Source organism: Chrysemys picta, chromosome 2 (genome assembly GCF_011386835.1).
Source record: "Chrysemys picta bellii isolate R12L10 chromosome 2, ASM1138683v2, whole genome shotgun sequence".
In the NCBI taxonomy this organism is placed as follows: domain Eukaryota; kingdom Metazoa; phylum Chordata; order Testudines; family Emydidae; genus Chrysemys; species Chrysemys picta.
The window spans coordinates 274,958,361-274,983,676 of NC_088792.1; the positions used below are offsets into that span (position 1 = coordinate 274,958,361).

Consider the following 25,316-nt stretch of genomic DNA (forward strand, 5'->3'; position numbering starts at 1 on the left):
CCTAAAGACCTGATCTTCCATGGATGTGAATAGAAAGACGGCTACTGACTTCAATGGGCTTTGAATCAGTTCCTTAGTGATAATGTTTCAGTTTCTTGCTGAAAAATGTGCACTTATGTACACCGTTAATGCTCACTCAGTGAAATGGAAACAAATTAGATGACAGAATCTCCTAAAAATAAGAAAAAAAGAGGGAAAGAAACCAAGCTGCACTGAAATTGTGCAACTAACAGGGCACATTACTCCTCTTTCACTTTTCTTTGTGTTTTATCCCATCACCTACCCATTATCTATGGGCCTTTCAGATCCCATGATAATGGTCATTGAAAACTGGACTGGAAAGAACACTAGAATGAGTAATAAGGACCATCCTATGATGGCAACAGGGGATGGATTTTGTGTCTTGAGACTTTTTTTCCCATCTCTAATTTCTATGAATCTATTGGGAAAGCAATTATTCCTTCTGTAGCTTTTGGTACATTCTATGCAGGGTAGTGGAAAGATTTTTTGAGTTGTTTGAGGAAAAACAGATGCAGGTCAACAAAATAAAATATTCAGTAGAAGTATCTATAGTAATTTGACTGGGCAGATTTAGATCTGTTTTGTTTCAGGAGGGCCAGCCATGATGATAAAGACATCATGCTTTTTAGATGTTTCTATCTGAAATGTTTTAAAAATATCTTACCAAATTTCATCCCCCATGCACCTGTGCAAGTGTCTCCTGCAGACAGGAAATCTCGTTTCAAGCTTTTAAAGAAGTCGCTCTGTTTCCAAACCTGGAATCAATTCTGCCATTTAAAAACAGAATGTGAAAGATCTAAAAGGATAACAGATAACATCCCTAAATAACAGAGATGTCAAAAGCCTCCAGGACTTGTTGGCTCCATCAAGAACAGGGGCGGGAAACTGGGCATGGCATGAGACAGCTCTCTGCATGCCGATCTCTGGATTCCCATAGGAACAGGAGTCTTTTTGCCTTGGCCCTGTCTCCTCCACCCCTCCTTACTCCTGTGGTCACATGTGGGCACCCTCTGACTTTACACCAGCTGAGGTTATGCCCTGTGGTCTCTTTAGTATAACTGAAGTTTGATCCCCCATTTTCTTTGGGCTATATTGACTCACCCTGGAAGAAGCCATGAGAGGGCTTCCCAGCAGGGAGCTTCCCAGCATGATGGGGAGGGCTTGGAGGATTGTGAAATGTGAAGGTTGCACTCTCTTGCACCCTTGACTGTATATGCCATCATATGCCAGCAATGCCCCTCTGCTATGTACATTGGCCAAACTGGACAGTCACTACGCAAGAGGATAAATGGACACAAGTCAGATATCAGGAATGGCAATATACAAAAACCTGTAGGAGAACACTTCAACCTCCCTGGCCACACAATAGCAGATGTTAAGGTAGCCATCTTACAGCAAAAAAAATTTCAGGACCAGACTCCAAAGAGAAACTGCTGAGCTCCAGTTCATTTGCAAATTTGACACCATCAGATCAGGATTAAACAAAAACTGTGAATGGCTTTCCAACTACAGAAGCAGTTTCTCCTCCCTTGGTGTTCACACCTCAACTGCTAGCAGAGCACCTCACCCTCCCTGATTGAACTAACCTCGTTATCTCCATACTGATTTATACCTGCCTCTGGAGATTTCCATTACTTGCATCTGAAGAAGTGAGGTTCTTACCCGCGAAAGCTTATGCTCCCAATACTTCTGTTAGGCCAGGTCTACACTAACCCCCTAATTCGAACTAAGGTACGCAACTTCAGCTACGTGAATAACGTAGCTGAAGTTCGAAGTACCTTAGTTCGAACTTACCTCGGTCCAGACGCGGCAGGCAGGCTCCCCCGTCGACTTCGCGTACTCCTCTCCTCTAGCTGGAGTACGGCAGTCGACGGCGAGCACTTCCAGGTTCGACTTATCTCGTCCAGACAAGACGCGATAAGTCGAACCCAGAAGTTCGATCGCTCGCCGCCGAACTACCGGGTAAGTGTAGACCTACCCTTAGTCTTAAAGGTGCCAAAGGACCCTCTGTTGCTTCTTGCACCCTTGTAGATCTCAGACATCTGTGGGGAAGGGATTTCCCCTCTATCCTGGAACTGCCCCTCACCTTGGCAGTGTAGCTCCTAGTGCAGCTGCACTGCTAATGGCTGGGTCCCCCATGGCTTCTTTGTAGTAGCCATGAAGAGGACTCAGAGGGAGGTAATGCAGCTCCAAGCTGAATTACCTGCTGCGTCTATTTTCAGATGCAAATCCAAGGACTATGCAGCAGAGAGCAGCATCCCCCTACTGCATCCTTCCCGTAAACCCCCACAGAGCCTCAGCAGAGGGGCATCTTTGTATGATAATGTCAGGGGTTGGAGACAGCGCTCTGCCTTCCCATGGGAGTTCATCAGCATGAAGAGTGCTGTCTCCCCGGGTGATTCTGCAGAGGGTGGTTTGAGCCTATGTACAGGGCATTCTGTGGAATGTTGAACTTTCGTTTTTAAAAAAGACCCTGATTTTGCTCTTAGAAATTCGAAGAAAGTCAAGGACGAGTCAATAGCAAAACAGCCTTTTATCAGGCTCTGCAAAATTCCCTCGGAGGAGAGGACTCCAATTCCTTCATTGAAGATGCAGCTGCCTGGTACTATTCCCTCCAACACTCGACGGCCGATTATGCATCATTTTCCCGGGCTTTGGAGAACGCCACACGGTAAGAAATTCATTTTAGGATTCTGTTGTGTGATTCGGGGTAAAACAGGTTTGGGTTTTCATCATTGTCAAATACGCACTCAGATACTATGGTGGTGAGGACCTTACAAGCACCTGCATCGAGAGATGGGAAAAGGAGGCTGGAGGATTTGGATTGCATAGTAGGCTGGCTGTTTGGGGTTCTTTTTTCTTTTTCTTTTTCTTTATTTTAAATCTTCTAATAGCCATGCGCTGTTAGTAAAAGGAGGGAGCTGAAATGGTTTTGGTGCCCTTTTGAAAATGGGTTTTCCACATCAGGCGCATTTTGGAGTAAAAAAAATATTGAGACCAAAAAGGTTACCGGACAGTATTTGTCTAGGTACCTTTTGCTATTAAAAATGATTTGGTTGCAAGAAGGCATTTTCTCACCCAGGTGATCCTCATTACAGCATGACAGTTCCTGGGCCACATTTTTCAAAGATAGGTGACTAAAGTTTGCCACCAGCATGCACAATTTGATACCTAAATAACTGGCCTGATTTTCAGAGGTTTGGAGCACCTTACAGCAGCTCTTGAAGGAACTAGACAAGTCCAAAAACTTTGAAAACTGGTAACTTTTATTTAGGTGGCTGAGTGTGGATTTAGATGCCTACAACGTTCAGAGAGTCAGATTTCAAAATATTGGCCTTTGCACTCATATGTATGTTATCCAAGTGTAAAAATATAGTTTATCCTTTCTGGAAAGCGCTCCACAAATGGCTCTCCTATGTAAAACAATGGGATCTGCATACACAGAAGACTTGCAGGTTTGGGCATTAACTAATTGTCACACCACCTCTGTGTATTATTGATCCCATTCCACAGACAGCTAAACTAAGGCAGAGAAAGCCTTTGAGCTTGATGCTTCATTTCCTGGCACCTTGTGTAGTCATTTACACCAGTGCACAGTGACTGTAAAATGCCAATCTCCTAAATTAGTGCACTAATACTTCCTGGCTCCCTCCGTGCACCTTCTCCTCCACTGCACCCCTGCAAAGGTGGCTAAAATCTGGCCCTTCATGATTAGAAAGCCTTCCTCTTTGCAGAAACTACTCTTTGCTATCTTTGGTTAGCATACAGGCAGGACCGTCCTTACCCATACGCAAAGTACGCAGCTGCACAGGGCACCAGGAAATTCGGGGCACCAAATTTCCTGGTACCCTGCGCAGCTGCGTGCTGCTCCAGCCCCTGCTCTGCCCCTCACACTTCCTTTTTGGGTCAGGATCCCTACAATTACAACACCCTGAAATTTCAGATTTAAATAGCTGAAATCATGAAATTTACAATTTTAAAAATCCTATGACTGTGAAATTGACTAAAACAGACCAAAACAGACATGAATTTGATAGGGCCCTAGCTATAAACACTAAACAAGCCCCAGAGCACCCACCATCAGGGGTGGATATTATTATCCACATTTATCAGATGAGTAAATTGATTCACAGAGATAAGTGAGTTGCCCAAACTCATACAGTGAGGAAGTAGAAGGACCCGTAACAGAACCCAGGTCACCAAAATTCAAGTCCCTTGTTTTAACCACTAGACAACACTTCCACCCTAATATTTACTCCAGGCTATAGCAGATATTTCAGAGACGAGAAGATGGTGATACATAACTTATAAATACTGAAGATGGCTAGATAGGGAAGAAGGGTTTAAAAAATAATTGGGTAAATATATAAACCCAGACCAGTTTCATGTTATGGGGCTATCATTTTTCAGTCAAGTTCTAGTGGGGTCATAGACCATGAGAAAGAAGCTTAAGTGGTTAAGTTGTAACCCACGTGCCCTATGTATTACAATTTAGGAGTATTTCTGGGTTTTGGTTTTGGTTTTAATTTGCTTTGGTAATATTCTTAGATATTTTTTCTGGGTTTAAATTGTTTCACCGTTTTTTTTCTATACAGTATTTTCTGAGCTATAAGAAGGTACACAAAACCACACGTACTCTCCATGCTATTTGTTTCTATTCTTAAAATACACAAGGAAACTTTTTTTCAATTATGCAAGCTTCTTCTGTTCCTAGAGTCATAATAGGTGTTTGCAGAGATGCACAGGTTTTAAAGTGTTGCAGTATCTCATTTTTGTTTTTTTTAAATTTCCCTAGAATATTTGACTCCTTTCCCTGCTCCTCCTGCACAGAATTTAGCTTTTAATGGCCAGTTGATTTCAGAATCTTCCTTCAGAACGAATGGTCTCAAAGTGATGTAGCTCCTGATATTTCAAAGACCATCCGCTCTGATAAAACCTCATGCTTATAGATTTACAAAGAATAGTGGCTTTAGTTTTCGATGGGTGTTGCCTACCGTAACTCCTACAGAAAGTTGTGGTCAGTCAGACCATGTCTTTGTGGTTTCTGAGCTGAGGTTCTGTGAACTTAAAATAAATTTTGCTCAACTAAAATAGCTGCCCTAGGGAGGGGCCGTGTAGTTGAAATGCTTAAATAAAGAAATTAATTGTTGTGCTCCTCTTACATATTCTTTCCCCTCACCACTCACTTATGGCAGTTCCTATAAAAGCTCTTTGTAGCAGCAAGGCTAGCATATTCACTGCAATGAACAAGAATTGAAATCTCTGACTTTCATCCATGTATACATATATATGTAGATCTGGATGTATACACCCACACATAATGTCTTGTGTGAAGTCTTTGTGCATATAATACAAGTGTGTGGTGGTGATTTCTATTTGATAAATTTCCGATCCATGTGGTAAATTAGATTTGTCATGTAACTGGAATCACTTTACCCTTTACTCTGCCCACAAAGCCATCTCTCCCAGACAACTGCTTATCCTATTCCATATCCCCAAGCAGTGTCAAATGGATGCCTTTTAAGACATGCCAAATAAATGTTCCTTTTCTTCTCCCAAACGCAGAAGTTCCCTCCAAAATTACACAGATCCGCGATCCAGAATGGGCGATATTCAGCCTTAATCAATAAGCTATTTAAGTGCTTTCACAAAATGTCACTGAATACATATTTTGCAAACCACTGGAGCAAGAAGTATGAGATCTATACCATTAGAAAGCCAGGAATCAGTGAGAGAATGCTTCCTAGGCCTGCAATATTTTAAATATGCAACATTATTATGCATGGAAAAGCATAATTTAGAGCATAATTTTTTGAGCTTTCTAAACAACATTGACTATAATTGCCCTTTCCTTCTCCCTGTGGAGCGTGGGTGTGCAGGGGAACTGTCTCACTCCACTAGGGAGAAAGGCAAGTATAGGAGCCTTTCTGGGAGACATGAGGAAGCCTGCAGTCAAAAATAGAAAGATTATTTAAAGTCTTTTCTAGTTACGTAATAATTGTTTCCATATGAGAATAGTCTCTTCTTTGAATCTTTTCAGTGACCACTTTATCACCTGTCCCATTATCAGCATGGCCAAGGACTGGGCTGATAACTCCAGAGGGAATGTCTTCATGTACCATGTGCCTGTGAGCTCCTCTCAGAGCAGGTAAGATCTGTCTTACCTTGTTGTTTGGATGTGGAGTTTGTGAAACCAAAACCAGGGTAGTCTGGTCTGGTTTTGTCTCTGCTCTACATTGGACAAGTCATTGGACCAGCTTTTCCTTCTTTACATGGTACTGGGCATAAGTCATCCATGGTCAATAGACTTTTTTTTTTTTTAAAGGATGATGATTCTTGATAAAGCACAAAAGGGAAAGGGGTAGAATTTCGAGATGCACTCAGCATTGGTTTAAGACCGCTCCTGTTGAAGTCAATGGAACTTTACCATTGACTGTTTGCCCAACGATCAGAAGCTTAATGATGACCTTCCGACTAGAGAGGATGGATGATCAGGTTAAAGCACTGGGCTGGGACTCAGGAGATCTAGCTTCATTTTCCAGCTCTGCCACAGATAACCTGTGTGACCTTGGGCAGGTCACTGCACCAGACTCTGGGCCCTGAACCAGTCCCGTCCACCTCTCTGGTAGCACTGACAGGCCACAAAGGAACTTCAGTGGTCCCTGGAAAACTTCCCCAGTGCAGGAGCACGGTAGGACCGCTTTGTGCTGCGGCCATTCTTGGTTGCAGAGCAGTCCCATGGCAGCAGTGGCAAGACTGCCATAAGTTAGAGCAGCCTTCTGGGATGCTATAATTCAACCAGCATTTGCATTAGTTCCCAGAGCAAGCAAAACCTGTATGGTGTGATGGTCACTTAAAGCCATCTGTCTCCTCTGCGCCTTGGCTGCACCTTCCGAGAGTTCACTGGGAAAGTTACTCGCATACATGAGTGTTTGCAAGATCAGGGCCTAAGCCAAGCATGTCTGACCTTAGCATGAGGGGGTTCCTTTTTGTGACTCTAGGGGGTTACTCACATTATGTGGAGAAGCAGCATCAAGTTTTAAAAGAAAGGGTTAAAACTCCAGCTAGAAACAGCTTCTCAATCAATTTTTTTAATGGTTTTGATAAGTGCCGAAGCCCAAACCCCTAATTCTACTGGGCTGCAAGTATCCTCTTCCATAGTGAATAACTGCAGATTATGAAGGTTAATCAGCTTTTACTTGTTTTATCTGGAGATTTTCAAACTCGTTTAAACATGTCCCTCCAGAGAAGTCAAGGCTGGGCAGCTTAGTTTCCAGCTAGCGGTTGGGGCTTTTCACTGCCATGAGAAGCATCTGGTTCCTTCCTTCCCAGGCCAGAAGTGTCAGAGAGTCAGTAAAGGCAACATCTCGCATCATTGCTAATAAAGACCTTGACTGAGCAAAGCACTTAAGCATATACTTACCCTTAAGCACATGCTTATAGTGCATTCTTGAATTGGGGCCATAGTGTTTCTACAGCAATTTTCTCTCTCCATGTCCTCCATTCACCTGGTCCAGTAGTGTCTTTTAATTAATGTCTAGCGTCGTGACTAGAGCTCTCTTTTCCCAGTGTCTCCCTGAAGAGATGGGATGGCTGAATGGGTAGAGGTTTTGTTTTGGTGAGTCGGGAGGGCGTTTTAGCTGAAGTTGGGCTACAAGCTGTGAATAAATTTGTTTCCGATTGCATGGCAGAGAGCGTTTTAAAACCAACTGAGATCTGGGCTACAGAAGATGACACTGTGGTGCTGTAGCAGATATAGACACTTTATTTAAAGCAGAGAAGAGTTGACTCCCTGGGGAGCCGTCATTTCATTGGGAACTCTTGCAGGAACAGTCACACAATTCTGTCTGGTTACCAATGTACTTAGATAAGTGACTTTTACAAGACTCCAAATGGAACAGAGATGCACTCCGCCTAGAAGCGCCGCCAGCTTTTCTGCCGCCCTAGGCGGCGGAAGGTCCCGCCCTGAAATGCCGCCCCCCACCCCAGAGGCAGTGGAAGGTCCCGCTGCCGAAATACCACTGCGGTCGCCGCCCCCCAAATTGTAGCACCCTAGGCGACTGCCTAGGTCACCTAATGGGTTGCGCCGGCCCTGACTCCACCAAAACCCAGCAGAATAAATTGAAAGGTGTGTTCTCAATTTAGCCAGCAAGTTTCATCTTGCAGGAGAACGGAGGTAGTCCACTTATTGGCTATAATAGCGGCTAATTGCAGGGTAGATGTGATAGTGCTTATGGATCCCATAGGAAGTGTTTTAGAACCACAGAAATCGAGGAGGATTCAGCAAACTTTCACCCTCATCTTGTCCCATTAGAGATCTTGTTTATATTTGCAAGATTGACTACTTCTCAAACTCCCCATATCAGTAAGAGTTTATATAGCTTTCCCTGGCTTGAGTACACATTCTTCAAATATTTATATATTAGCCAGCATCTAAGCCAGCTCTTTCAGTCTTGTTTCATGCTTTCCAGCTGAACATATTACATTCTTTGTGCCTCCCTTTTGGTCAGTTCAGAACTGATCATAGAAAAAAATTAGTTGCAACAAAGATTATTAGTTCACTTTCCCATAGCCACTTACAAAAAAGCTGGTGTCTGACACTAGGGAGGTAGAAAGGTGTAGTCTAGTGGTGAAAACACAAGACAGGGAGCCAGGAACTCCTCAGTTAGAATCTCAGGCTCTCTGAGCAGCTTGGAGCTAAGTCACTTATAATAAGAACTGGGTCCAAACTGGAACGTTAAGATCTGAATCTTCCGTGTGTCAGGTTCAGATTGGAGCTAAACTTCATGGTCCAGGCACATCTTTACTCATGCTTGAATTTAAAAAAACAAACAAAAATGATGTTAAAAGAGCTTTATTTAGGTTGCAAAGTCAAGCCCATAAAAGTTAGGAAACACCAGAATTCAGGTTGCCTGTGCAACCTTAATTTGATCCCCTTGTACTTATACATCATCGCACACAATTTTTTCCGTAGGACCCCAGTCTGATTCAGTGCACAGCTTCATACTGCTCACAAATCTGTGGGTATATCACACAGTCTAACAAGTTGTGTGTGTATGGGCCACTGTTACATGCAGTGTAGTTGTATCCATGTCAGTCCAGGATATTAGAGAGACAAGGTGGGTGAGGAACAATACAAAATATTACCTGGGCCACGTAAGTAGTTTGTTGCTAATTGAGCTTCTCCTAATTCTTCATTTCATTTCTGGCAGGTGAAAATCACTCCAGCACACTGTCTGACAGCTCCATTACACACCAAGCAAACCATGCCGATGAGTCCATTGGTTTGTGTGACTTTGCATGGAATAAACTCATTACAAAGTGCTTTCAAGTCAATAACATGAGAAAAACCCTGTAATCTCAAGGCAGTAAAATACAAAATCCTTGTGTATGATAGAAATGTGTCCAAACGGACCCCCTCAAACTAGAGCCAGTTGAATGATTGAATCTGAGTAATTTAGATAACACATTTTAGAATATTCATAAACACCGTTTCTCAGAATTTACCTACCTCTCTAGATTTCCCAGGTAACTGGAAATTTTTCCATAAATCTCTGAATACAGGTATATTTTTCACTATTTCCCCAGCTTTACTTCAAGCCATGAGAAGTTCAAATTTGCCCCCGTGTCTAGTTTTTACATCTTGAGCCTATCTCTAGTATATGGAAATGTTTGAGACAGGGAAGCTGCATGATATGACTCAACTTTATTGACTTGCAGAGTGTTTTGTACGAGCTGTAATAATTTCACATGGAAGAGAGGAAGGAGGGCCCAGTGGTTAGGACCGCCTCTGGGACTTGAGAGAGGCAGGTTTGAGTCCCTGCTCTGCTATAGACTTCGTGTGTGACATTGGGCAAAGTCGCTCAGCCTCCCTGTGTCGCAGTTCAGTTCTCCATCTGTAAAATACAGACAATAGCACTTCCCTACCTCACAGAGGTGTTGTAAGGATAAATACATTAAACATTATTATGTGATCAGGTGTGACAGTACTGGGGACCATATAAGTACCCAAGTTTCATAGATAGCAGTAATCGTCATACTGTGCAGATGGCTGTTCCCAAACCGGTTGTTGCACAATACAATGATCCCTGCATGTCTTCTAGTTCCTACTCTACCATGGACTCAAAATTCAAGTGTCCTGCTACATATGCCTTGATACTTTACACATACCTTGTGCATATATCACACAGTCTAACATGTTGCAAGTTCTGTGTGTGTCAGCCACTGTAACAGTTGTATCCGTGTCAGTCCCAGGATATTAGAGAGACAAAGTAGGTGAGATAATATCTTTTATTGGTCCAATAAAAGGTACTACCTCGTCCACTGTAAGTCATTTGGGCTCCCAAAACTTTTTATAGTTAACTAATAAATAACTGCAGAAGGCTAGAGGCATTAAAATATAGAGATGATGGTAAAAAGAGAACTTCGTCTTGCATTAGAATGTCGTTGATATGTATATATGCACACATAATGTGTGCTATATTATTTTATACATATACAAATACACGGCTATAGATGGAAAGAACAGTCGACACTTCTGTTTATTATATATGTGCAGAATTACAGGAAACCATTAACTGGGGGTTCTCAAGTAACAAAGTGGAACTTGCAGTGGGTGAACTAATATCACTATCCATATGGTAAAATTCTCTCGGCTTGGCGTGACACTGTGTCTGTCTGCTTTAGTCTTCAGTTTCTATTTGAGTAAGGAACAAAATTCATAGCCAACTCCTGCATCAATGATCTGCAGCAAAAATATATAACACAGATGTCATTTTTTTTACCCTTTGCAGAAGACGTAAAGCCTGAGAGTAAACATTGGTTCCAAACAATGCAGCAAGAATGTGGCTGCTCAGGACTGGTTGTTTTTAGAGTGTAGAAATTCAGGATATAATTTTAGTTACAGGAAAACGGAGACAGGATAAGTACATTGTGACCGCAATGATTCTGTTTGTTTGGTTTTGTAAATAGTACCGATAACGGCAAAGAAGCTATTCATTAACCCTTTAGGCTCTTTCTATATAACCCCAGATGTGATCTGGCTTGTTGATGATTCCTTAAGTGGCACTGCTCTCATTGAATTATTACTATAGCAAAGCCCCAACATGGTTTTCAGTCCCACTGTGCAGCCGGAGGTGCTGTGTTTTAGATGATATATAAAAATCAAGGTCCTTCTCACTTAAAGGGCCAGATAATGAGCTGCTGTTAATCGATGTAATTCCAGTAAAGTCAGTGGAACTACATTGATTTATGCTAAGTGAGGAGTTATCGCACAGTCAGTAAAAATTCCATAATAGTTCTTGCAAGAGTAATTGTTGTTAACCTTGATGTCCTGCCCAAATTCCTGTATCGGCAATTGCATTCTGCTTCCTTTCTGTAACTTTAGTTGGAGTGTTGTATTCTTCACTTCTTTACTGTTGTGTGGGGTTGCTGTGTGTTGTTGAGCAGCTGCCACGTACTCAGGGTTGGCTGCATTTCAGTAGCAGGCGATAGGATACCCCTAAATAAAAGGGATGGGAAGAGTTCTTCATTCAGATTCAGTTTGGATGTGAATCTACTCAGCTGTGAAGTATATTGGTTTTCTGATTAATAACGCTCATACAAATGTCGGCTGTAAAACTTACCAAGAATATGGCAGAATAAAAACAGACATTCTATATTTATACTTCAAGAAATGTATTTACTTAATTAAATAATTAATGATCCCAGATGGGACCATTATGATGATCTAATCTGACCTTCTGCATAACAGGCCCAGAGAACCTCAGCCTAATTATTATTATTCAGGTGCACTCAGCAGCCTACCATGTTGAGTCCCGTTGTGTTAGGGGCTGTACAAGGAAATTGCTTCTAAGAATTTACGTATCTACAAGACAAGGCCTAACAGGTGGATGAGACAAACAAGTGAATTAAAATGGTGGGCAGGGGGACGTGGTAACAAACACTGGAAGATGTGTGGAGTTTTTAGCCAAGCAGGATCAGTAATCAGAGTATACGTTTACACTTGCCAAGGTCTTGTCCCTTTTCCCTCTAAAATCCCTCTAAAATCTGCTACTTTCTCTCCACAGCTTCTGCTAAAACTTGGTTTTCTTCCCCTTGGACTATTATAATCTACTCTGCTCAAACCTCGCTTTTCTTCTATCCATCCCATATGCTTCCACTAAAATAATCTTCCTTTCCCACTTATCTAATCATGTCACATCTCCTCAAGTCCCTTTGCTGATTCTCTGATATCCAGCCTACTGGTCCAAATATAATCTTTTTTCTAAAATTTCTTCCTTTAGGGTGGTCGTGTTCAGATTTGGGGGCCTCATTACTCAGCAGATCCAGCTGCTGATCCCAGCCAGGCTGGGGAGGGACAGGACTTCCTCTTTCCCTGCATGGGCCACTCCTGGGGCTGGGTCAGACCCACCTCTGGGAACCTCCCCCGGCTGCAAGAAGCTATGTGGCTGATGACTGGGAGACCAGCTCTGAAGGCAGCACCGCTGCTAGCAGCAGCACAGAGTGAGGGTGGCATGGTACAGGGGAGTTATCACTTTTGTGGGGGCAGAGCCAACCTTATGGGTGGGCAATCACCCATGGTGCTGTGGTAAGGGTGGTGCTGGGGTCCCCCGACATACACATGCAGCCGGCACAAGGCCCCTTTTGCCCCTTTAACAACCTTTAACCCCATGAGAGCTAGGCCTAGAGCCGGGGAGGGGCAGGGCTGAGGGCACCCCGATCGAGGGCTCCTAGGTGTGCTGGGCTCCTACCGTGTGCCGGGCTCCATGGTCCCACCTCTGGGAACCTCCCCTGGCTCCAGCCAGCTGCTGCTGACAGGGGCACAGAAGTAAGGGTGGCAATACCATACCATGCCACCCTCACTTCTGCACTGCTGCTGGCAATGGCACTGGGCCAGCAGCCACCACTGGCCAGCAGCCACCACTCTCCAGCTGCCCAGCTCGGAAGGCAACACCAGCACAGAAGTAAAGGTTGCAATCCCACAACCTCCCCAACCCCTCCCTCAAGAGCCGGATTTCATGGGGGAGACCAGATTTCACAGTCTGCGGTGCATTTTTCACAGCCATGAATTTGATAGGGCCATACTGATGGACAGGGAAGACATCAGCAGCAATCTAGTGTCACAGCAACAACAAGCTAAAAGTCTTGGGGGACCAAAAAATGCAAAAGTATCCTTTGAAACTACACACATCAACCAAAGGGCCAAGTTTTCAAGCATCCAGTTTCCAAAAGTGCAGTTTGGCATTTGGAATCCACATTTTGGATTGCATAAAATGCATCCACCTTCCCAGCCCTTTATTGGAGCTCTGGCCCTCAGAGTCTGTGTCAGTTGCCATGAGCATGCTTGACCTGAATGGATGTCTTTCTAAATACATTCTCTAGATGAACCACGTTTTACTGGGTTTAATGCAAGAATTATTGGATAAAATTCCATGGCCTATGTTATGCAGCAGTTCAGACTAGATCAGGGGTGGGCAAACTATGGCCCGTGAGCCGGATCTGGCCCCTCAGGGCTTTGGATTTGGTCCATGGGATTGCCACCCCCGTGGCGCCGCAGGTCCCACACCGCTCTGGATAGCGGCCAGCACCACGTCCCTACGGAACTGCAGCCAATGGGAGCTTTGGGTGTGGAACCCACAGGCGAGTGCAGCGCGCAGAGCTCTTTGCTCCCCCTCCCCCAAGGGCCACAGGGATGTGATGCTGGCCGCTTCCTGGAGCAGTGCGGGGCCGGGGCCAGGGCAGGCTCAGGGACGTGAAGCTGGCCGCTTCCCAGGCAGTGCGGGGCTGAACCGTGCACCCCTCCTGCACCCCAACTCCCTGCCCTGAGCCTCCTGCCTGCACCCCAACCCCATCCCACACCCCTCCTGCATCCCAACCCCCTGGCCTGAGCCCCCGCCACACCCCGCACCCCTCCTGGACCCCAACCCCTTACCCTGAGCCCCTTCCTGCACACTGCACCCCCTCCCACACCCCGCACTCCCTCATGCACCCCAACCCCTTGCCCCAGCCCTACATTCATGGCCCTGCAAGCAATTTCCCCACCCAGATGTGGCCCTCGGGCCAAAACGTTTGCTCACCCCTGGACTAGATGATCCCAATGGCCCCTTCTGGCATTAAAATCTAATAACATAAACAGTCACATTCTTGACTTGGACCACTGTTCCCATTAGTTGACATCTGTTTGATTCAATTTGTACATCCCTAATGTACAGGTGAAAACTTTATATATTAGGAGTAAATCGTATACAGTGATTGAATTGTATGAAAATACCCAAGAAAGGTCAGGATATTCTTGCAACTCAAATGTATCCGCTTGGGCCTGCTTAGTACAACGGTGACTGTTTTATGCCAGTAGGAATTGTCATTCCTGTAAGTTTTTTCCATATGTTCCAATTTTCCTTAAAGAAACCAAGAGAAATGTTTTTCTCTTTTATATATGCTGCCACTTGTCTGAAAGGATTATGTAATATGTGGAGATGCAAGGAGCCAAATGTATCCCTGGAGGCTACGAGGTCGCACCTGGGAGTAAATTTGGCCCATTATGCTGCTATAAATGTCTAGTTATTTCTTTTCTTCTTTGTCTGCAGCCAAATAGTATCTTCTTCACTAGGTGGTTTGGTTTTATTTTTTTATTAGTCATAAGGATGAACATAGAAATACAAGCAAAATGCTTAAATTGCTGGAAGATTGCTCCTTTTCTATAAGATTGGTTTAGATTGGTGCTGCCAGGGTCATCACCAGACACTGATTCTTTCTCTGTAAATCTATCAGTATTCATTCAAAGGGAATTTAGAAGTCTGTACAAAGAAGTGAATTTATCATTTCCGATACTTCTTGAGAAAAGAATTCTAGATTTGTACCATTTGATCTGATTTTCAAAGGGGCCAAAGGATTGTGCAAATGTGTGATCCATTATGTACAAATGAAATTTGGAATCATATTCTTAAGCTATACATTTGGCTCCATTAAAGTCACTCGGAGTTTTGTTGTTGATCTCATGGAGGCCTGGATCTCATGTTGTTCTGTCAAATCAGTCTGAAAGTGTTACCTTCTAACCATAAATAACCTGTGATTTTTTTCTAATCACATAGGCTTGCTATGGCTACTACTAAGTGGCAATCAGAACCTAGTGCCTTGAGCATGAAGCTGGAAACCAGGAACTCTGAATTCTGGTCTCAGCTCTGACACTGACTTCCTCTGTAGCCTGGGGCGAAGTCACTTAAAATTCTATTGTTCTGTTACAAAGGACTATGTAAAAATGATACTTTTTTACTCCCCAGATCTACTGCCGATCTACATCTGATGACTCCAATGACTAGTATAAGGCTTAGTACATTGCTTTACTCCTGTTAGCTCCATCACAGCCAAGAAACTGTGCAGGGTTCTATTTTTTCTTGGGCATCAACAGGGTTGTTTACTGCATTCCAATTAGAGGTCCAGTTGCACCTGTGCAGATCCGCTGATGGCAGCGAGTCTGCACACGTCACGGAGGGAATAATTTGGCCTGCAGAACGTTTGTTACTGGTGATGATACAAGAGGAGAAAAGAACCTAGCTTGATGCTGAGATCCCCAGGCTGGCAGTTAAATCCGCTGAGGCTTATGCTCTGTCTACACTTAGAATGCTACAGTGGCCCAGCTCTACTGTTGCAGCTGTACTGCTGTAGGGCTTCATGGTAGATACTCCCCACAGTGATCAGCGGGGTTAATCCATCTCCCCAGGAGGTAGTACCTAGGTCAATGAAAGAATTCTTTCCTCGACCTAGTGCTGTCTACACTGAGGGTTAAGTTGGCTTAACTCTGTGGCTCGGGTGTGAATTTTTCCCACCCTTGAGTGACATAGCTGGGTTATCTAATTTTCCAAGAGAGGCCAGCCCTAACCGTCTGTCACCTCTTTTAGTAGTCGTCATGGTGGCACTGCCCACTGGGATGTGCATAGGTCTGGCTTGATACCACACGGCATTGCAGGATTTTGCTCAATGTCTGCAACCAGAACCAAGGCAGGTTTGAAGATCATACCAAGTCTAAGCTTCTCCAAATCAGCTGCTGTTTCACGTTTGCCTCAAACATCTCGTCAGACTCTCTCATTGCTTTGCATTTCCCCCATCCAGGTCCTACCACACTCACTACCCAAAAGAGCAAGGTTCAAAACAATATAGCTTGGGAAGCAGAGGACTTCTATTGCCTATACGTTACTTAATGCCATATCAGGAAACCTGGGTAGAGCTCTTCACATGGATTAAGATGGAATGAATTTTGGGGAGAGGATATCAACTAAATTCCATCCACATGTTATCTGAGTTACAGCACTCCCCAACCTCGCCCCCGGTTTAAATCCCCATGTATTTGTGTAGTTATCAATAAGAATTTAACAACACAAAATGGAATGGAAACATATGGCTAGACATGTCTTTCCTGTTATAAGTCATATAGCTTAGACTAGTCTAAGTCTATTCTGTTAATAGTTATCTCTGCCTTTCAAGGAGGACAATATTAATCATCATTGTTCAATGCAGTCAAAAAGACATTTTGCAAATAAACATCCCTTTGGTGAGTTTGCTAATGACCTAAGTTTAGTTCAACTAAGTTATTGTCCTGCTTTGTCAGTAGTTCTCACTAAAGAATTATGGTTATCCTTGTTATTGTCAACTTTAGAATGATTGCAAAATAGTTTACAATTTATTGCCTTTGAATTGCAACATTGATTTATGTTGGATTATATCTTTGTCTGATGGAGTTTTTTTTAAAGAAACCAAAAAAATTTCACAAAACCAACTGAAAAGTAGAAGAATATGTGACGTGGAATGCTGTAAGATTAGCTCAAATTGTTAGATAATGGGGTTAAGGAACATTTGATGGAGATGAACAAAAGAGAAGGGTTCCATTTCAGAGTCCATCATTCATCTAAAATTCAAACCACTGTACAATCCAAAAATGATTTTCTAGGGTGAAATAATGAACTAGATACAGGACATGGATAAAGTTCGGAATTATCTGCATATCTGCTAAGGGGAAATAATACAGAATGAGTCAGAATTTGAATGGGCAACAACAGTTCTATGTGTAGCTAAGATCCTGCTAAAAGAAACTATTGTGGTCTGTCGCATCACACTCTCCTTTTCTAATTGTGTGTCCTGAGTAGGGCTGGACAGAAAACAAGAACTCTACTTCATGAATAATTCTGAAGTTTTGACATTGGTTTTTGTTCCACACATGAGAATGAAAACTAGACTTTTCAGCATTTGCAAGAGACTGAGACCCCCATCCCTGAATACGCACTAATGCAGTGATTACACTCACCTGTGATGTGAGAGATCTAGCTTCAAGTCCCTGCCCAAGGCTATTCTGGGGCTTGCTCGCTCTCTCTCTCTCTCTCTCTCTCTCTCTTCAGAAATTCCATTCTGGATTCAAGGACAGTTTTGCCAAAGCCAATACATTTGGAGTCAATGGGCATTTTCAGAGGGAAATTATATTTCATTGAAAAATCCGCAACCAGTTCTACTTCTGAATTATACACCTGACTCTGCCACTGAATTACTGGTTGACCTTGGGGAAGTCTCTTAGCGCCAGATTGTACCACCTGGCTTTACGTATATTGAGTAGTGCCCTACTCTGGGAGTTCTCCCATTGAAATCAAGCACTGAGCAAGGCACAGTTCAATACAGATAGTACAATACAGTCCTTAACTTCTCTGTGGCTCAGTTTAGCAATCTGTAAAGCAGATACCCTATCTCATAAGAGAGGTATCATGCTGAGTTGCTTAATGTTTGGAAAATGCTTTGAGATCCTTGACTGAAAAGTGCTATACATAGTAATATTATTGGGTGAAATCCTGGCCCCGTTGAACCCATTGGCAAAGCTTCCATGACTTCAATAGAGCCAGGATTTCACTCATTACATATATCATTACAATTAACTCTCTTCATCAGAGGTTTATTAATATAACTGATTTATTGCTTTTAAAGAGGTTTCTTTAGATGGTGCTGTTTTCTGAACAGTAGTTGGACGGAGATATATTTTAATTTGAATGTCTGCACCTAAAAACATATTATTTAAAAGTCCCATTTGCTGTTGCTTTTTACAGTTTGTCCTTCCTACAGACACCCGCCAAATCACCCTCCACTGGGCTCTGAACCTCCCCACTTAGAATCAGGATGGAAGCTGGCCAGTTAAGAGCTAATGTGGGGAGCCCTCTGGAAAAGGGGGAGTGTTGCAAGGGAAGTGACAGCAAAGAAATACTCCCTGGAAGAACTAATTAATTCATTACGGGGGAAACTATAGACAGTCGCTCAGCTCTGAACCCTCAGCTTCCCACTTCCCTTGTATTGCAAAGGGAGTCAGTGGGTGCTTCCCTTAGCTGCTGGTCTCCTGTCTGTTCAGAGCTCCTGCTGGACCCCAGGTCATTCACAATCTCTAGTGCTTTGCACTCAGATACCATGGTGATGAGTGGCAATACAAACCCTTTGGGAAGATTTTTACCCATGGGAGAGAAAAGCTCCCCAGATATTTGCTGCCTGGTCATCTGGGGCACACACTCACACTCCCTCCCTTCCTCCCCTTCAACGTTGTCTTTTCTTCCCTGACCTCTTACTACTGACACCCACTGGCCAAAGAGCAGTACTATCATACAAGAACAATAAACAAAATCCTACTTACCTGTAGTTATGTTCATAGAAGTATGTTTAGCAAACTCTTAAACTGAGCTCTAACTCCATATCTATAACTACTAGTGCAGAGAACGTGATCTCATTGTGCGAGAGGCCTCGGCTAACAATCCACCTGTTTTCTGTGGAGAGACAATTTCATCCCTGGAATAACTCCATTAAATGTATGAATTTGCCCTTTAACTACCTCATCACTGATTTAATAGAAGCCATTATATTCCAAACAGACTCTTTTTCTTAAACATAATGGCTCCTTTAAGTACCTACTACTTTGGCCCCAGCACTGATGCCAAACATTGCTATAAATGTAGAAGGCCAAGCAAGTTATTCTTAAAGCAGAATTATTAAACGCTAATCGTGCTTAATCCTTTATAAACATTTGGAGAAGAAAAATATGCTTTAATCTAGTGTCGGACCTACTTTTTTAGTGAAAAATCTGTAAATAATTCCGTTTCCAGATGCTAAGTATTATTGAGGCTTTATGATAGGACTAAGGGAAATAAGAGCAAAGATGTGTTTCATTTAGTAGGATGGGTGGATGTTTTTTGAAATACAGAATCTGGAGACAGAGTAGCACCACCTTCCCTCTGACCCTGACATATAAAAGAGTTATCTTCCATTCAGTCCGCCTGCCTAGGGTGGTTTGAGATGCAAGCCTTGTTTCAGGGGAGGCAGCATCTGGGACTTATCAATGCTGCAGCACTTTATGTCCATAAATAAAGTAGTTTTAGTTGTGTCCCCAGCTACTGCTTTTGATAGCAACCGTGTGCAGCCACTCACAGATTGGTGAGTGGCTCTAGGTTTTATTCATCCCAGACTTGCTCCAAAGTCCATTGCTGCGGACTGCCTTGATGTTACCAATATTTGACCAAGACAGAGTAAGGGGTACGGAAAAGGACATATCTGATTTGTGACCCACAGTTCTGTTACCGCTTTACTAGAAGATTACTTCTGCTGAGCAACCCATTTTGGTTGGTCTCCTGATATGCTAGCACATATCCCAAAGTATTAGGTCCTGGAAGTCTGGCATCATCCTGCCTGCCCAGAGTTCTGTCGCTGCTGGAACACTCCATGTTGCATGCAGGAATCATTCCACTGCAGTAAAAGAGAGTTGCAGATGCCTAATCTGACTGACAGTGGTATCTACAGCATGTTTGCTAGGCTACCCTTCAGAATTTAAGGAGAACTTGGCTGCAGGGACCAACTCCCCTCCTCTCCCCCCAACCAAAGAAACTAGAATAAAACTATGTTTAAAAGAAATTTGCATAAACATCTCCAGGCTTGTCTACACAAACAGCGTCCAGCAAGCTGGGATGCAAAGCTACCTCACACTAGCCTGCTGCGTGCTAACTGGGCATGTGGACCCTGCTTCCATGCACTAACAGTTCCCTAGTAGTGCACTTTGACCCCACTTTGAAAGGAAGTAGATCAAAATGCACTAGGGAACCGTTTAGTGCACGGCATCAGGGTCTAGTTACTGTGCGGCAGGCAGGCTAGTGCAAGGTAGATTTACACCCCAGGTTCCCCACAGAGAAACTGTATTGGAATCCAAAGACCCAACGGGTGGAATCCTGGCTCTATTGAAATCAAAAGCAAAACTCCCATTGACTTCAGTAGGGCCAGGATTTCATCCCAAGTCTCTGAAATAAATGGAGATTTATTCTTCCATCATTAAAGCCACAGTCCATGTCACCCTTTCTTTTGGCTTCTCCTCTCTGAGCTTTGTTTTGGAAGAGGCCTGGTGACGGAGCAGGTCCAATCTTATTGAACATTTAAGCAACAGCCAAGTGCTTTCTTTTTGTTTTGTTTTTTGTTCCTTCCTCCATCTCTTATCTGCAGCCTTAATTCAGCAAATTTGGGTCTTCCTTTTTTCCACCACTTCCTCTTGTAGCACCTTCCTCAGGGCTGGCTCCAGGCACCAGCCTGGCAAGCAGATGCTTGGGGCGGCCGCTCCGGAGAGGGGCGGCACGTCCAGATATTCGGCGGCAATTCGGCGGAGGGTCCCTCACTCCCGCTGGGAGCAAAGGACCTGCGGCCGAATTGCCGCCGCAGATCACAATCGCAGCTTTTTTTTTTTTTTTTTTTTTTTTTTTGGCTGCTTGGGGCGGCCAAAACCCTGGAGCCGGCCCTGACCTTCCTCCAGACTCCTGAATGAATCTGTTGTAAATTCTCTTTGCTTCCACTTCCTCGTTTGTATTTATTTATGGCCTGTTTTCAGAAGAGTTGAACACTTAATTTTTTGTAATGATTGAAACATTTAATATGATGTTTAATTTTATTTTTTTTATGCTGCCCGCCCTCCAAAGTAAATGGATGGGTGGGGGTCATTACTTTTTTTGTATGTGTATTTTTCAGTTCAGGCCTGGAGCTCTTGCCTGATGTCCAGTACGCCTTTGGGCTGCCGTTCCACCCACAGTATGAAGAACAATTTACTCTGGAAGAAAAGAGTCTTTCCTTAAAAATAATGCAGTATATAGGCAACTTCATAAAATCTGGGTAAGTGAGTGACCTTAACGTATTATCTACTATCTTGTGGGGTGGGGGTATATATTAAAAAGCAAATTTAGGGTCCAATTCTGCCCTTATTCAAATAGTCTCCAGTCACAGGAATAGGATCTATATAGATGTGTAAGGCTTCGGCCAGTAGTGTTAGAAAGCTGTGGCCAAACCTGGGTGCATAAAATAGTCAGTCACCTGCATAAAAATAGCCTAACTTTTAGCTGTGCTGAGCATGCACAAATTCCATTGAAATAAATGGGAGCGACCGGTGACTAAACCCAGTTTTAGGAGTTTAACTTTAGGCAGCCACGTCTGACTATAGAACCATAGGGTTAGAGGGGACCACAAGGGTCATTTTGGCCTGGAGTCCTCTTTCAGAAGCACAGGAAGTAGCGGTGCAAGCTTTGTGACACCGCACTGTGAATATTCCTCTGCATAAGTCAGGTGGGCCTATTTCTCTGTGTGAGAAATATTAGTGAGATGCTTGTGTGGGGTCTTCACTTGGAAACTGCAACTTTCTGTGCCCCTTTTGAGAGTTTCAGAGGATGGTCTTGCCTCTGAAGCCTGCTGAGGTGGCCAGTGAACATGCTAGCCGTGATGGTGTTTGTGTGATGAATGTTTTGTCCAGTACGAATTGATCATAGATCACCAAATGCTATCAGATGATCATGCCTAACGTTTTTGCTAACCAGGCTTGAATTTGACCCAGTGACCCAGAGATGAAAAGCTCCAGTCCCTTGGGCCAGCCAATCCCTATCATACACTGTGCAGATTATAAACTGGTGATGTTTATGCCATTGTTTTCTAATAATCTTTTCTATTTCTTCTTTCAGAAATCCGAACTATCCTCATAACTTCTCAAGAAAATTAACTGGAGCTGTGTCCCCATGGCCCATGTTCCTGTCACACGCTAATGGTGATAACTATAAGGAGTTCACTGTTTCCTTGCCAAATCGTAAAGGACTGAAAAGAGCAGAATGTTCTTTCTGGTCTGATTATATCAAAACACTCAAAGCTTCAACTGGTAAGTAGATAATATTCTGTCACTTAACAGGGCTTGAAGCCTCTGTTTAAAGTCCTGTCCATGCTATGGCCCTATCTACACCATAATTCCCTTTGTGCTAGCAAATAGTTTTCACAGATTGCCTCTGCTAATGTGGTTGTGCTGATCGGTGTGGTAATGGGGTAGTTTCTTTCTTAAAACTGATTTTTAAAACTTCTCTTGAGACTGCGGAACAGGGACTAAAGTTGAAACCATGTCAACAACAACTGCATTAAGCATTTGTTCCCCGTCTCCCATCATATGGTCTACAATAAAAGTTTATAATAATAGTTACAAGAAAAAAAATCCTTGTCCACGTTGATCAGGGAAAACATAGCAGAGCCCTGGGTGCGTTGTGAAAGTGAAACGTGAAAGCTAGTGATGTCCAGGTATGGAACATCACCATTTTGTAACTAATGGGAGATGTTCAGATACTACAGTGATGAGGGTCATATATGTGGGCGGGTGCATAGATAGGTGAGGAAGGTAGGAGTGAGGGGTAACCTCTCTGTAATTAAGGTTGTAACCAGGCTTCCATTATAAATCCAATTTTGCCTGCCTCGCTCCTTCCAAAATCTTCAAACCAGAGTTCTTTCCCCATCAAATTTCACATGTGTGGTCTAGAGGGAGAGAACTCAATTTTTCTGGCCAAACTGGAGGTGAATTGGCCAAATCATTGGCCATAGGCGATCATAAACCAAAAAGTAGGGTGTAATTAGCTTGTAGAACACTTTTCTTGCTTCTTTGCTCCTTTTACTTCCTCCCCCAAAATGGCGTATCCTAGAAATGTCAAATTAGCAGTAATCAGTGTTTCTTGGGCAATATCTAGAGCTTGATCCTGCAAGACACTGCGTGCTCCTGTCAGGTATTCCCATCTCCCATTGAAGTCGGTGCTCAGCGCCTTCTAGAATCAAGCCTCCAGCATATAGAATTAGTTGAAGCTTTGTAGTTGCATGTATTTAAAGTTGTTCACGGCTGGATTAGAAATGGATGAGCATATACACAGCCGAGCTGCTCTTTGTAATTTCACTTCCATGAAATAAATCTGAAATAATATAAAAATTTCTCCACCTGGAAATAGGTGTTTCATTATGTGACCCAGACCACAGCACTGGGCAATGGAACATTGTGTTTTTATACTTAGCATATATTTGGAATAAATGTGTCTTCTTATCTTTACTTGAAGATAATTTATTGACACTCTTTCTATAAATAGTGCATAGGATTATTTCATTACTAGCATTGCCATTGGCAAGATATTGAGAAGAGTCTGAGTCTATTTCATTGTAAATGACTTGTAACCAAAGCTGTACGAACGCTTCCAAGTTTGGTTTGAAACTGGTTTGCAAACTATGTACGTAGGGAACAGTTCAAATGGGGTCAGGCAGATCACAGAATTTGAAATGGTCTGTGTTTCAACAAATTGAGTTTTCTGGGTTGAATTTCATAGTGAGCCCACACGTATATTTTGTGTTCAAGTTCGTGATTGCTCCCATGGGTTTGCACGGGCTTCACCAAAACCAGAAGTGAGACATGCGTAATGGAAAGTACTATATGGTTTTTTCCAGTGCCCATGTTACCGACTTGAAATTAACCGCAAACAACAGCCATGGAATGTTTGTGGGTATCCAGAGATAGTTGCAAGGGCTTCAAATTCCATCTGCACGACAGGGTCAATGCTGCGATCCTGCACAGGAAACCTCTCCCTCCTGCACAATTGGTAGATTTGGGGGCTCTAAGACCACAGCAAAAATGTTCCCCTAAAGCTTTGAGAGACAGTTTGGAGCTATAGCAGAGATGTAATGAACCACCCCTAGTGTTGTGAGCAGTTCAAACGTGTTTCAAGACTGACTGGGAGAATTTCCGGGGTTAGAGTCAAACATGTTGTACTACTTCTATTTTCACCGTTTTGTTTGACAAATCATTTGAACAACAGGTTCCATTAGTATGAGGCAAGCATGTGGTGTCAGTGCACCAGAATGTCCAGCATGTGAGCACATGCCGGCTAAGCTACACTTGGGGGGGGAGCAAAAACAACTTTTTATAATCTTCTTGAGGCAACCTCCACTTCTGACACAGGAGGGTCAAGACTGCACCACAGAATTAATGCAAATTAAGGTTTACATTCCAGTGACTGTTACTTAAAGCATGTTAACACCTTGATAATTAATTTTATCATTAAGCAATCTGTAATTTCTGCAATGCAGTCTGTGTGTGGGCTGCTAAATGCAAATGAGCTGACGGAGAGGTTTACATCTGCATAAAAATGTTGTTATTAAAATGTCATCGACGAAGCATATTGCTCTTAGCCCGCTGTGTTCAAATGCTGCATCAATGAATAAATATTGCATTTATTTTAATCCTATTTATATTGTGGTTTCAGGCAGGACAGCTAATGGAGAGCAATCGATGGAAAGCAGTCCCAGTGAAGAACCAGCTGTAGTGTTTAATTCTGAAGACACACAGAGCCAGTCAGTGGAAGACAAGGTGGCTTACAGCAAATAGAATGTCACACTGCATTTTAGATTGGTTAATCATGTCATTGTACATCTGTGTGACAGTGTCACGGCATACAGGCACAGTTGTTTCCATTACTGCAATACCTTTCCGATCATGAAAGCTTAAGTTAGATACAGCAACATTTGGTGTAAATATACGTGCGTTATTAAGTGAAACACAGCAAAGTAGTCTGTCAGCAATAACTTTAGGCCAAAAGAAACTGTATTTTGTGATGTAAGACCAGTGTGCAATAAAACTGCAAAAAAACAAACAAACCCTAAAAGTCAGAATTTGTTACTTGCCACCCTAAAAAAGTCATTTAGTCAATTAAAGGAAACCTAATGCAGGATGGACTGCTAGTAAGTGTCATGTACAAGGTCAGCATTTATACTGAAACACCAAGAAGTCTCTGCAAAATAGACAAACTGACTGGGTATCTGTGTCCCTTTGGGGTCACCAAGGGGTACAGGGTGAATTGCTACTACCTCTTACAGTGTGAAGGAGCCTTATCCATGCCCACCGGGGGGGAAACTCGCCCAAAGCCACTGGCCGCCGGCAACACGAGCAGCTCACTCTGGTCTCGGCAAGCCCT

General features: G+C 43.2%; 1 protein-coding gene across 1 annotated transcript in view; it reads left to right on the top strand.

Annotated features, from left to right (window-relative positions):
- The window catches only part of TG (thyroglobulin), a 202,401-nt gene extending 177,402 nt beyond the window's left edge, over positions 1–24,999 (top strand). Inside the window, exons 44-48 of the mRNA XM_042860977.2 lie at positions 2,511–2,692; positions 6,062–6,169; positions 21,040–21,180; positions 22,017–22,207; positions 24,609–24,999. Of these exons, the coding sequence (XP_042716911.2) occupies positions 2,511–2,692; positions 6,062–6,169; positions 21,040–21,180; positions 22,017–22,207; positions 24,609–24,730 (744 nt within the window). The 3' untranslated portion in view covers positions 24,731–24,999. The remainder of the gene's footprint in view (positions 1–2,510; positions 2,693–6,061; positions 6,170–21,039; positions 21,181–22,016; positions 22,208–24,608) is intronic.
- Positions 25,000–25,316: the final 317 nt, after the last annotated feature.